The 14,563-nt window shown below is 41.6% G+C and overlaps 1 protein-coding gene across 1 annotated transcript; it reads left to right on the top strand.

Moving 5' to 3' along the window:
* Positions 1–356: 356 nt before the first annotated feature.
* On the top strand, positions 357–13,812 carry CRABP1 (cellular retinoic acid binding protein 1). The gene is made up of 4 exons (XM_068410744.1): positions 357–426; positions 888–1,066; positions 3,798–3,911; positions 13,724–13,812. The coding sequence occupies exons 1-4, from the start codon at positions 357–359 to the stop codon at positions 13,772–13,774; spliced, it is 414 nt and encodes a 137-aa protein (XP_068266845.1). The 3' UTR covers positions 13,775–13,812.
* The last annotated feature ends 751 nt before the right edge of the window (positions 13,813–14,563 follow it).

Here is a 14,563-nt window from a genome sequence, read left to right as displayed (position 1 = left end):
CTCCCTTCTCTGCCTGCCTCTGGGGCCTTTCATCAGGTCCTCAATGTCCACCCCAGCTGCGGGACAAGTGACGATCCGGCTCTCCTCCCTGGGAAGCCCCCCGAGGCAGCTGGCGGGCTGCAAGGCAGGCAGTGATGGATGGAGGGCTGGAGGGAGGGATGGATGGATGGTGGGGCCAGGGCTGGGAGGGGGCCGGCTGGCTGGCGGCGTGGTGCTGGCCCCGGGGGAAGGGGTGGGGGGCCGGGTGGGTGTGACCCGCTCTCCCAGCCGCCGCCGCGGTCCGCCCCGCTCACAAGGTGCCTGAGCCGCAGAGAGAGCAGCCGCAGCGCCGCGTCCCCGCCGCCGTCCGCCCCGCCATGCCCAACTTCGCCGGCACCTGGAAGATGAAGAGCAGCGAGAATTTCGACGAGCTCCTCAAGGCGCTGGGTGAGGCGCGGGGGAGCCCGGGGCTGTGGCCCGCGGGAGGGGGACACGGCGGGGCCGCAGCCGGAGCCGCGCTCCGGTGGCTCGGGAGCCAGGCACCGGGGAGAGCTCCGTGCGGGGCAGAGCTGCGAGCCCTGCCCGGGGAGGGGCGATCGCAGGCACGGCGCGGCCAGAGCCTCACCTGCGAGCGGCGGCGGTCCTGCCGCGGGGATCCGGGCTGCCGCTGGCCCGGCGGCTTCTGCCGCGGAGGTCCTCGCAAGACCCCGCGTCTGCCGTCTGCGCAGGGCTGCCCGCAGCCGCAGCTCCCTGCTGCGCCGCGCTGCGCGGAGCCCCGCCGGAGGGCTGCGCCCCGGGGCCGCGCCGCCGGCCTCTCGCCCCCCCGCCCCATCCGCGTGGTGCTGGGCGAGCTCAGCCCCCGGCACGGTGGGCGACTTCAGGCTCTGCTTCCTCCCCGCTTCGCCCAGGTGTCAATGCCATGCTCAGGAAGGTGGCGGTGGCTGCTGCCTCCAAACCCCACGTGGAGATCCGCCAGGACGGGGACCAGTTCTACATCAAAACTTCCACCACGGTCCGCACCACTGAGATCAACTTCAAAATCGGGGAGAGCTTTGAGGAGGAGACGGTGGATGGACGAAAGTGCAGGGTAGGAGGACAGCTGGGGCGCGTTTGTGTCTGTGTGTTACCAAGTTCTTTTTAGATGGGACAAACACATCTGCTGCTGGTGTCCCCAGTGGCATTGCTGCCCTCCACCCTCTTCTTCCCAGAAACAGTCTTTGGGGGTTCTTGGTCACCGCTCCTCTTGTCCCTTGTCTGCCATTCTCCTTCTTGCAGGGTGAAACTGAAATTGAAGGCAACAGAGCATCACAGGTCCCAAAGGCAACGTTTGAGTACCTGCTTGCCAGCTCCTCGGCTGGCAGGGTTTTGTCCAGCTCTTTTTGCTTCCCTCTCCCCTGGAGACCCCAGCTGCAGTGAAAGCTCTCCCCAGCCTCTGTCCCTGACAAGAATGTGGGGAACGGTGGAGCGAGAGAGACCTCAAGAGTCAGGATTTAGTGCACAAACCTGACATAACTTTTGTCCTAAACTGCATCAGCTGCGTTCACAAGCAGGACTGCTGGCTGTTGGTAGTTTGGGGCCGAAATCCTCTTTCATTGCCTTGCAAGTGCACGTCTCCGGTTTGCTGATCAGATAAGTCTTTAACAGTGTAAGACAGACTTTGAGCTAGTGTTATACCAGCCGTAATTACACCATGTCCTTGCGCAGAAGTGCATTAGAGGGCGTTCACTGGAGTGTTTTGGGCTTGATTCTGTGTGTGAGCTCCTGCTCCTCTACCTTTGTAACCACTTCTGTGGCCATGGAGGGGGCTTTAAGGCAGCAGCATCTGACACCAGCTTCTCTCTGGTGTAGATACATGGGATCTGGGGTATTGGAGAACTGAGCTGTGATCGTAGGTGTCTTTCGAAAAAAGTTTCCAAAGGCATGGGTTTGTTATCCTTTCCTCAGGCACTTTACTCTCATGCTTAGAAGTATAGATAAAACACTTCTAAAACAAGTATGAATGAAGAGTATCAGAATGTAGTCCCAAATGAGAATACAGTTTTAAAAGTATCCTATGATGGTGAAATAATCTGCTTTCCAAAATATGATCTCTGCTAATTCTTGGGCCAGCTTCTAAGACCATGTGCACCACTAAAAATTCACAACTTACTATCCCCGGTGCAATTGCTGTGAATTTAAATTTATGAAAAAGGAAGGCAGATTCTGGGAGTCAGTGAACATTTAGAACATCCACTTGATCTCTAGGATGAGTTATCGTATATTTAACAGTTTGTTCAGGAAATGTTGCTGGCTTTGTTAATTTATCTTGTTTGGCAAAAGTAGTATTTTAGCATCTCCATGCATAATGCATATACAATAAATGTGACCCACTTTCTAGAGAAGGATTTATTGCTGCAGATGGAAAAACAATAATTACGGCTGTAAGCTAGGAAAGTTGGAAAAACTTGAAAGAAATGTGTTTTGTGAAGTAGTAAATTTTTTCCATGTGTTGTGAAATTATTTATGGTCCACTCTCAGGAATAAGTTGTACTGCTGTGTGTATATAACCAAGATGTGACCACAGAGCAGAAACTGACAGATAATAAAATAATGCTTCAGAATGTAATTTGCAATATCTGGCAAAATTGCTGACTGGCGATAGATTTTGAGACACTTTATGGGCTGGGGGGTTTTGTTCTGCCAACTAACTTGATCCATTGTTCATACAGACAAAAAGTCATATGTAGTTGTACTGCAAGGCATAGTAACTGCCATATAACTGCCATTTGAGATGGCTTGTTGGCTTAAAAACCCTATTGTTTTGAAAAAATATTTATAAAGTAAACAGCTAATTTTAAATCAAAGTAAAGTTTTTTCCCCCTTGGAAAATCTGGGAAGTGTTAACTTGAATTTGTGCATACATATGCACGCACACATGTGTATGTATATAATCACAGACTAATGAATGTCTCCCATGTGCTAGTTATAAAGTGATTACTTGCACAGTTATTACAGGGCATCCTTCTGCACAGCTGTTCCATTGCACTGTAGAATAACAGTTCAGTGCTACAATCAAAAGCAACAGAGTCAGGGCTTGTCTGTTTGTGAAAGCTAAACAAAATCCTATGGGGTGTTTTTTTTTTTAATTTTTCAGTGGTTTCCTAGTCATTATTGAAATGCTTTGAAAAATGCCTGAGGGTATTTCAATCTCCAGACAAACAACTTTAAAAAAGTAATATCGCAAACAGTAGAATTCTAACAAAGTTTCTTTAATTTAGTTGTGATTTATTCTAGTTTGTTAGCACAATAAGTGTTTAATATACAGTTAACTTGGCACGGTGCCATATAGCATGAAAGGTCGTAAGTGACAAATACTGCATTATTTATGACCACAACATGATACATACGATTCTTTATGCTTTTACACTAAGGGAACTCTGTAGTGATAAATAACATGTCAGATCAAACCACATGTGTACAAAGATGCTTGGGAATGTAGGCACTACATTATCCCATGTTTCTAAATTATACTTTTCAACATCAAACATTTTAGGAAAACTGGGTGGCTTTTTCATTTGGAAACAAATGCAGATTTACGCTGAACAGACACATTTACAATTACTTTGTTATTAATATATACCTATTTCCAAAATGCCCCCTCACACCTTAATTTTGATTTCACCACTTTCCACTGATGTCTTTTTCCCTCTGCCTTTATCTATCTATGTGTTGCTCCTTTACTGCAGCAATTATTCTCACTACTGCTCATTGTTGTCTCTCTGCCTCATGCTGCTGGGGAATATAATTAATGTTATTCTTAATGGTTTTCTTGCCTGCAGAGTTTGGCCACTTGGGAAAATGAAAACAAGATCTATTGCAAACAAACTCTTATTGAGGGAGATGGCCCCAAAACATACTGGACTCGAGAATTAGCTAATGATGAGCTGATTTTGGTAAGAGCTTTGAACCCACCCAATGCATGCACCATATTAACAGTTTTTTGTTGCTGTGTAGTATGACTTACTATTTTTCCTTACTTAAATCCATCTGGAAAACTACCATTTTCATAATCCTCTACAGTACAATTCATATATCACTTTCCTTTCCTTTCTTTTAAATGTTTTTTTTAAGAACAAATGAAGACGTATGCAGGTTCTCACTTGCATTTTATTGCTGTAACTTTTGCCATATTTTATGGTAGAATAATGACAAGTGGGCCACTTCTGCTCTGTAAATTCACACCACCACCAAAGAATTTGCTTGATTTATTGCAGATTTTCTCCGGTGAAAGTGAGATCAAGGCCTTTGACCTCATTTCTGGAGAACCTTTTTTTTTTAGGCATGTGCATAATATGTTGCTTCTTATCCACGATCACATGGTGTATAGCAGGAAAGATGCGGCATGTTGTTAGCTCTAATCTCATTCTGTTTATAAAGAACATATAATTCCTCCCCCATCTCTGCCACCTTCCCCAATTCCTTGATCATTTCTGAATCCATTTCAGAATTGCCTTCATGAGTTTCTCAGAAATACACCGATTTGCACATTTGTTGTCAGCCAACATCCCCCCACTCCTGTGTGACCTTTCATAGGGCAGCAAGGTTACTGTAGGCACTCTGAGCAGCACCTCTGCAACAGCCTCGCCATTTACACCACGAATCATGTGCTGTTTATTTATATTGTACTTATTTCTGTTAGTTGAGTTCTCTTCACTGAATCCTTCCTCAGTAGTCCCTCTACATTAATGAAACAATCCCCAGAACTGGATAAAGACACAGTTTCTCCAAGTAGCACAGTTCAGCTTGAGTTCAGAATCATTTTATGGCACATGTTCTTACTAGTGAATTCCGGATAAATAGTTGATTAGACTGTTACGCCTCATCAGTTTGGGCATGGAAGACAGGCTGCTGGAGTGACGGGTAAGAAAACATCAAAGCAGGGAGGTTTTATTTCAAGCTATCACACACACTAAACCACTGCACTTTAAAAAACAAACAGCCTCCCCAATGCTTCTCTAAAGCAGTTGGAGCTCTGTTTTTAAGATTGCATCTGAAGCAAAACCAGGATCCAAACCTAACCAAGTATAAACAAAAAGCTTTTAAAGCGTTAATATTATTCCAGACATCTTGAAACTGTTCACCCACCCCTTATGAGGAGGTGTATGCTATTAGTGAAATCGCACTGGTTTCTATTGAATGAATGCTCCATTTCTGGGTAATTTCTTTTGACTCAACCACTGGAATTCTTTATATTATCAAAAAACTTTAGGAGGCAAAGTACTTTGATCTCTGCTTCACATCTTTATATATAATGCAGTGGACAAAATATATTCTCAACTATAATTCTTCCAGCTTTCTAAGAATACATTTTTGTAGTTTATTATTTAAGCAACAAACTAGTGAGACAGCTTTGTTGAACAAAGTGAACTGCTCCAAGCAAAGCAAGAAAGCCAGTTATAATACAATTGCCTCCTGCAATCAGCAATGTGAACTTACCCTGCTGGGGAAGAAAAATGAGGTTGGTTAAGAAACCAGAGCGACTCAAAGATTATAAAGCCATCTATCCTTTTTTTTCTTGTATAATACAGTCTGTTGAGCTTTTCTGAATTAATTATTTTTCAAATTAGTATATAAATTAGAAAAACTTCCTTCTTATTAAAATATTTCCATTATAGGAACTCAATCACAACTTTTGATAAGCTGTTTTACTGGTTTATTTCCTTGCCATTAAAATATACACATTATTTCTAATGTGTATATGTCTAGATTCAACTTCCAGTCATTATGTATTGTGTATAAACGAACCTCAATAACATGCCTAAAGTTTGCTATTGCAAATACTTCTCTTAACACTAATCAAGCCACCTCTTGGAAGAATCTTCTTGTTGGTAAGCTAAACCACTGAAAGACCTTAAGCCTTTCAATATAAAGCAAGCTTTCCTTGAATCATTCTTTCAGTGCTTCTATAACCCCCTCCAATTTATCAATTTCCTTTCTAAACTATGAACACCAGAATGGCACATACTGTTTTGTTAGCAATCACACTAGCACCCGATGTAGTGGTAACTTCATCTCCCTACTCTCATCTCAAATTACTCTGATTTTTATGCAAAGACTTCATTAACTCTTCTTTGGGAAGATCTCATGCTGATCACGATTCCAAGTAATCTTCCTGGTTTCTGATTCCCCAGACTGATCCCCTTCCCCTCTTCTGCAAGCTGGGACTATGTTCATTGGTTGCAATGTACAGTTTTACCGTGGCCATTATGAAAACATAGTGTTTGCTTCCAAGTGATCCAGATCATTCTGTCTTTTACTACTTAATATGACATGCAGTTCCATTCTCCTACCACTTTTCTGGAGCATAATGGCCTCTTTTGCTTTATTAAATATTAGGACATTACTTGGTCCTCAGGACAAAGATTTTCAAGCCCCTCATGAAATTTGATGGACTGAATATACAAATCTTTTAAATACGTGGGTCAACATGTTCAAAATCTTCTGACACCCTAAAGCTCAGCAATGAGGTGTTTCTAGGAGTAATGGTGGCAAGTGTTAAGGTCTCTGGTCCTTTGGAGGACTAAAGATGGCCAAAATTAACCCTTCTGTGAGGCAGCAAAGGGTTCTACTCTTAGAAGAGAGTAAGGGAAGGTACATTTTCTTGTGTGTGGCCCCTAATTTTAGAACGCCAGAACATTCCCTCCAGACCCTTATTTGGGCTTTAAAAGCTAAACTACCTGAAGGGATTGGCTGAGATGTGTTCCTCAACTATAACAGGGAACAAAGCAGCAACAGGAGCTCTTAGTGAGAAGACTCCATGATCCCTTTTGATGTCTCGCCTCTCAGCTGTGTTTGGGTTTTTCATAACTCCAGTGAAGAAAGATTCAACTTAGATTATTTTATCTTATACTTGGAAATTTTCCTTGGATCTGAGTCTGCAAATCTCCACTTACATCTTCTTCAGAACTAAGATCATAGTGAGAAGAAGAGATCTTTCTTTGTCTTCTCCTTTCTTTCCTCTTCCATCCTCCCAGCTTTCTTAGGGTTCTTTAGGACCTGAAATTCATTCTCATTCAGTTTTGCTGCCTATGTAAGTTCAAACATTTAACAATTCCCATCTTCACACTTCTCAAACCTTCCTACTTACCTAAGAAATATTTCCTGTTCCTTTACTCTTTCTGATGTGCACTGGTAAGCTTTCCCTATTTCCATTCTGGCAGAGCACCTTAAATAAGCAGAAGAAAACTACATTATTGTGAACTTCGATATCTCTGCAGCTGCAAAGCTGTATGGGGCAGAGCCTGTGATGTAGCAGTTATTTATTCTCACAGTCTCTGCTCCTGTTTATCTGTCCAAAGAAATCTTTCAAGAAGTCTGAGTCTCCTTCTTAGAAATCAAGAAAACTCATACCCCATTTGGAACAAGTTGCAAGAAGGAATCTAAACTGTGTTAGACTGAGGCATGAATGGAAAAAAGGCTTGGGGCAACAGGCAGGGGGTAAGGAATGAGTTTTACTCTGCTAATACTGGCTGCGTAAATGTTGGAGCTTTGCCACATAATTTTGATCTAATATGCTGTATTGCTTAGGGGGTCTGTTTGATTATGACATTTTCCTAGTGGAAGGATATCTTTTTCTCCCCGACACAGCATGTTAAATAAAATGCATTTATTATCACATATAATAAAAAAAAAAATCAGTGTTGAATTGTCATGACTACCACAGAGCTAAAATAGAAACCATATTCTTGTATAACTATGAATCTTTCTTGCATCCTGGCAGAAGAATTCCTTATGTTCTTCAAAGATACTCCCTTGGAGCAATATAATGGTCTTCCATGTCACATCATGTCCTCTGGTACACAGATGCTGGGAACAAGCTATTTAGTTAGCAAAGGTTTTCTTTATCTTCAGGTACCAGTTGAGTTTGTCTTTAGTTCTCCCTAGCTCCTTGCAGCATGGAGAATGAGATTACTTTTACTAGTAGCATAAATAATATTCGTCTCATACAATGGCAGATGTAGGTCTAAAGTCCTGTTAGAAAAAGAGTCCTTTCAGCTGAGTAAGGGAAGAAGGATCAAGCTCTGCTTTATAAAAAAGGTACTGTGAATGTGTTAGAACATTGCAACTACTTTCATCAGTGCTGTTTCTTCTAATCTCCTCTATGCACTTGCTGGGATTTCAGTGCTGCATTTTTAGAAGTACTGAACAATGTAGATAAAAAAATTACATGGAATATGCAAGCAAAGGAGGGTGAAAAGGATAGATCCCCATCAAAGTCCACATTTTTTTGTCCTGACTGTATCTTTAGATTATATTGTATTGTACTTTGACTGTAATGCATACAGAGAGTCAGAATATCTGTATTTACAACTCCACATTCATAAACTATACTTGGATTAGCATTTGAGCAATCAAGATCAGAATATAACACAAAAATATGTATTTCCTTTACTTGTCTGAAAATTAACATCTGGGATTAAGTCAATTCTAATAGGCTTTTTCTTCCCTTTCTTTTATGCTCTATAATGTTTTTTGCTGTTGCTGTGTGTTTTTGTCAGGGACATTAATCACTTGTGTAAGTCGGAAGAACAAAAGGTCTGCTCTTTACAAAGTTAAAGGATGCTGCTTCCAAATGTTAGCTATTCAAATGAGAAACATATTCAAACTTTATCTGCATTGCTGCTTTCATGGCTGCTCATGCCTCTATAGATTTTAGTTTAATCTGTAACACACAAACATTTTAAAGTGGATGATTACCGAAGAGGGGCTTTAAAAACAGCCTCAGACCACATTTTACACAGTTCACGTATCACACAGGGGTTCTCAGAATCAATTATAGCAAGGGTCAAAGATCAGAACATTAGGGGGGTTTCAAGCATGGTTTCTATTCTACATTCCCTCCTCAGAAAAATCATGCCGTAGTTGTTGATTAAAACTGGTGAACTGTGAAGCCCAGATGAGTGAGTGAACATTTTTTAAATTATATTGCTGGCTTCTAAAATTAAACATAGTAGGTGAGAAGGGTCAATGCAGGTTTGGAAGGATACTTTGCAGCTGAATGCTGAGATTTGTGATGTGCCTAAGCCTTGTATCGAACCATGTTAAACTACCTAAGTGTTTAACTTTTCTATAGTTTTTGGACAGTGATCTTAAATGAAATCAGTTATCAAAAGGAGGGTCTACTATACTGAGGTCAGTGGGGGGTTTTGCTGCTGGCCTCGTTAAAGCAGCCTTGATAAAAGCTCAGGAGCCTGTAATAATTGCATACATATGTGTTGCATGGACCTAATGCTTTAAGTTACTATTTGCCATGAGCAGATTTATGAGGGGACATAGGATTCTGCAGCCCCTGCTCACTAGTACAGCCTGGTCTAGGTCACATCCCAAGCATATAAGCAGAGAAAGAAGTCAAAGCCATTTGCATCTTGGATGCATCTGATCCTGTATATGGCCTCTTATAATATCAGGTGTAGCTTAGATGTTTGCTGTGTACTGGCTTTCAAGACTACTACTGGGAGATACCATTGTCTCATGTTCTTACCTCTGTCATTCATTTGCTGCATGACTCTAAGGAAACAGTATAATACAGCAGTTCTCAAACACAAATATCAACATTTAGCTACCTTGATAAATGACCTGATTTTGCATGGTCCTGTCCATTGATACCCTGCAGAAAGTGAGGTTGCATATTGGGTGATTTGCTATTAATATCCAAGTTTGAAGGTGGAGGCTGCACCTTCTGTGACTACAGCCCTATAATGATCAACCTCTTTCATAAAACATTATGGGTGTCGGGAGGAGAAGGAAACATGCAATATGCCTTTATTGTGAAGATTTATATCTTTATTCTGGATAACGTGGCAGTTTGCATGGGGACAAAGCCTTTTCTGAGGATTCTTTTAAGTAACATCTTCTCCATTTGTTTGCTGATGTATTCTGTCTTTCTTTTGCAAGTTGCCTCTGCAGGTCGGTCAGTCATGAGCAGGTAACAGGATTTTTGCATACACTGGCAAAAGTGATCTTTCCCAGGTGATTGTTTTGATGACACTATTCCAAATTATACTCTGTGCTTCACTTATCACAAAGGCTCCTCAGCAAACGTTTATAAAGAAGGCCTTCAAAAAGCAGATATACTCATACAGTAATATATTACTGCCTTGTAATTCTCTTTTAATCTCTAATGATGTCAGTGGTCATCAGATTTTGAGTGAACTGAGAGAGGTCAATTTATTGGATTATCCCCTGGTGCAGAGCTTTGTTTGCAGTGTGCTTTTGACTCTTAGCTACAGATTATGACAAGCTAAGTGAAGAAAACAATGCTGTAATTTGCAGTCATTGCACATTTAAAATCCTGTTTTAGATTTAGGTAGAAGCCTTGCCTTGTACCATTTTGTAAGATAAGTGCGATGTTTGCAAGCTGATAAGAAGGTGGTGTTTGAAAATCCTGCGTCTTCTCATTAGATTTGAATTGCAGTTTGGTAGTGTTGCACTTTTTTTTAGTTGCTCTGGTGAAACTTCACCACCAAATAGCCAGGATTGCTCGCTGTCTTTTTATTAGGAAGTTCTGCTCCTTTGGGTCATGGAAATTTTTAAAGTCTGCTTGTTCTGACAGGAGCTATCACTTCTTTCCAACCTAGCATTAGAACCATAGACACTAAACTGCTTCATCTTACCCCTGAATACAAGGATTTAAGTGTGAAGGATAGAGGAGTAACAGCCTTTTGATTTGGATCTTCCCCTGAGCTTGTGCCCAGCTGTACACTAGACATTTCTGTGCGTAACCACAAGAAAAGGAATGCAGCAGGTTTGAACATGTTCCTCTTTGCTTTGTTTAGCACTGTGTAGTGGAGTTTTATCAACAATGCTAGTAAGTTACAATAAGATGGGGAAACACATTTTACCTAAGTCCACATTTAAACCATGTACATAACCATGACAAAGCCATTTATATATGTGCTTTAGTAAGGAATTAGGTCGCTAATCATCTGAATGGGTATAAGGTATAAAATCTCAGTGCTAAAAAACGCAACTTATTGCTGAAACAGGTCAGAGGCCACATAACCTAAGCTGGGTCTTCAAGGAAAGGATGTCTGGCTGTTTGAGAAGTGCCCAGTGGCTACGTGGTACTCCAGAGTAATTGTAATTGGGCTTTGCATGAATTTTATCTCTTTACGATCTGGATTTAAAGATATGATTGTGTTAAATTGTAGTGGTTTTCCAGACTGTGGGACTGGTGTGTTGCAATGACAATCCTTGTGTATAGCAACTGACTAAGACTACTGTGTATCTGGGTTACCCAGGTATGTCCATGTTTTCTGCACTTAATTTTTATCCTGACGGAGCAATTTGAATGCAGTCCTTTGCCTGAGATTTTCCAGACCCCAGAAGTCTAGCTGGAGCTGGATGTTGGAAGTACAGTTGGTCTGTGTGTACATACAATGGACTTGCTGCTGCTATGCGTTCTGGAGGCACCCATGCTACCGACCTTTCCCAGAAAGTTACTATTTCTTTTTAATTTCTCCACAAATTTTTATCATTATTTTCACACTCCTTCCTGTGGGTATTGCAAGGAAGCTGTCAATCAGACTACACTGATGTCTTTAGGAGTAAGTTCTGCCCAGAAGAGCAATCTCAGAACTGGACACTAGAATTTCAGACACTCAGACCTCCAGTGGCATCCTAGGACAGACTTGCAGTATGGATCACAGCTATTTCAATCTACTCTTCCCTGCAGTGTTCCCTCTCAATACAGCTGCTGACCTGTTGTACTGCTGTTGCACAGGTTTAGGGGAAGGAGTTTTTCTCTTAATTTTCCCGAAAGAACAGACGTAAATTTACTAGGGAGGTTACAAGACTTTTGGCAAACTGCTGCTGCAGCCTTTCTCATTAGAACTGGCTGATGTGGCACCCACTCACATCACAAGATGTGGCTGCTTAGCTGTGCAGCTCCAACTGTCAGACTGGGGCTGTGCCAGCTCTTGAAGAACATTACACAAAGACTGTTTTACTATTATTTATGATTTGTGTTGCAATAGCAGCAGGGGACCCAAACTTCACTGTGCTTAGCAATGCCTGAATGTACCATAGAAAGACAATCACTGTCACAGTGACCTTCAAGTCTCCACAGACAACCTCAAGTCCTGGATGGTCTTGACCCGACTTGCTTTCTCTGGCAAAGCTCCTACTGAAATAATTTTGCCTTTCTCTATAATTTTGGAAGTGTTGAAGGAAGCCATAGTAAGGGTATTTGCAGCTGGTTCTGTGGGCAATAAAGAGCTATCTACATCCTTTAGCATTCATTTTCAGACATTTTCATGTATAAGCTAAAAATGTATATGAAGATTGATATTATAAGCTCTTTATATGCATAAAAACAAAGCCTGTATCTCCAAAATACTAACAGACTTTTCAATAAAGTGAAGAAAATATAAGCCAGAGTCAGTTTTAAAGCCAAGTCCTTTCAAAGAGGTGTTGGCCAAAACAGGCGTAGAAAGCATTAAAACAAATAAAGTCCAGCTGAATTTTCATAACACACTGGGGTAGGTCTTAATTACATTTTTCAGTGAGACCTTGGCAGTTATTACAGCCAAACATCCCACCTCACAGCTTGCTAGTGGTGAGCTTGAAACTTTGTGTTAGGGTAGCTGAACATGAAGTTTTTTTGCAGTCAGTATTTCCTCTCTTGCACCCATTATTTCCTTCATGTCTAATTGCCTGCCAGACCTGAAATTACATACACACACTCTGGGGTTTAGGTGGCTTTCTCAGACAGCTGCCACAGTCACTGTCCTGCCTAAACGTCCTGATAATCTGTACTGCAATATTGCTGTGGTAGAATTGCCTTTCAAGTGCAGAACTACAGAGTCATTTAAAAAAAACGAGGGCTTTCAGATGCGTATCCAAAACTGTTCCAGTCAATGGTATAATGGCATATAACGCCAACCCTAAGGAGCTGGAAAATCAAGGTACTCTGAGGTACTAGATCCGGTATAAGAAATGGGCTGATAATGGGACATAGTCTGTAGTAAGTCAGTGACTTTCAGATGTGTAGTGATCAAATGTTTGTGAGATCTCATAGGTGTTTAGTCATGGGAAATGAGTTTGATCTCCACTACAGTTTTCTCCATTATGTGCCCTTATTTCAGACCCTTATCATCATTAACAAATTCTCTGTTTAAGGTCACGGTATCCTGAAGGAAGGTTGTGATTGACACTGCCCACATTACAGCTTGGGAGAGAGGGTTTTGGTATCCTAGCGTGGTGTGTCAACATCTTACAGAAGCATTATGTTTACAGGTTATAGGTATACATTCTCCTGGTCTTCAGCATTGCTCCACTGACTTCATTTGAACTACTCTGATTTATACCTGCAAATATCAAAGAATACCTTTTGAACATGCCATCTGAATTCCACCCTCAGCATTTCCAGTTCAAAGTGCTGCAGCTGTTTCTAAATATAACAGTACATTCCAAATTCCCTTTCTTTTCTCATGTTTATTTATAAATGCATGCCAAGAAACTATAGAAAAGGGATTTTCTGCATCATTTATCATTCTGACAAAATTCATCGTGCCTTGGAAAAAAGGTCACTTACATTGCATTCCTTTTCCCAAATTACTCCTTTCTTTGCTCTCATCTGTCAAAAGACATAGGAAAATGTATTTCTGCTGTAGAACTAGCTACTACAGTAAAAATAACATTTAAAAAATGGTGTTAAATGCTTGCTGGTTCCATCTCTTCTGACTGATTTCTATTTCTTTTCCAGACCTTTGGTGCTGATGATGTTGTGTGCACAAGAATTTATGTAAGAGAGTAAAAACATCAATTTACTTGTCATCTGGGATGAAGTGGAGAACTGTGAAAATCCCCAGTATAATGAGTATCTGTGTGTGCTGTTACTAATGCGGTGTTGTATGTGACCGTGTGTGTTATATCTGAACCCATATCCTCTGTTAAGTGTATTTTGCTTTCATTTTTCATCGCAGACTCTACTCCTTCCCACTTCTATGCCATCATTTTTCATGTCTGCTTTGTATTTTGTAGTTGTCACTTGCTATGGTTTCATCAATTATTAAACTTATTGGGCATAACTCACAGCCGTTTTGGGGTGTTTTTAATAGAAAACCCAGCAGTGCTTTGGTTAGGGCTGAAGCACTTTTTACCCTCTGTTGAAGTCAGTGTGGAGTTTCACTGCTGTTGTGGCTAGCACTGTGCTGTCAGGGAACCCCTCCCAGGGCAACACAAAGTGCAGGAGAACAAGTGAATTGCAAGGCCTTTTGCGGAGCTGCAGGCTGCTCTCTCAGACCCAGAGCTCTGCTTCTTTCCTTCTTCCTGTCCTGTCTCCTTGGGAGAGTTGTTGAGGAACAATTCCTGTATCCTGTGATTGCTGGGACACTGATTCAGCAGAACCAGGCAAGACAAGGAGAGATCTTTACCCTCTTTCCTGCTGTGTCTCTGAAGAATGCCCAAACTTTCCCTGTTGAGACACTCATTATCTAAGTACAAAACCCAGCTGTATCTACAGGACAAATAACATTGTGATCATGACTAATACTTATTGTCATCACACCCAAGCACCTCAGGACTGATCACAGAGCCAGCAGAA

This window comes from Nyctibius grandis, chromosome 11, assembly GCF_013368605.1.
Source record: "Nyctibius grandis isolate bNycGra1 chromosome 11, bNycGra1.pri, whole genome shotgun sequence".
In the NCBI taxonomy this organism is placed as follows: Eukaryota; Metazoa; Chordata; class Aves; order Nyctibiiformes; family Nyctibiidae; genus Nyctibius; species Nyctibius grandis.
This window is presented reverse-complemented; position numbering and strand designations above follow the sequence as displayed.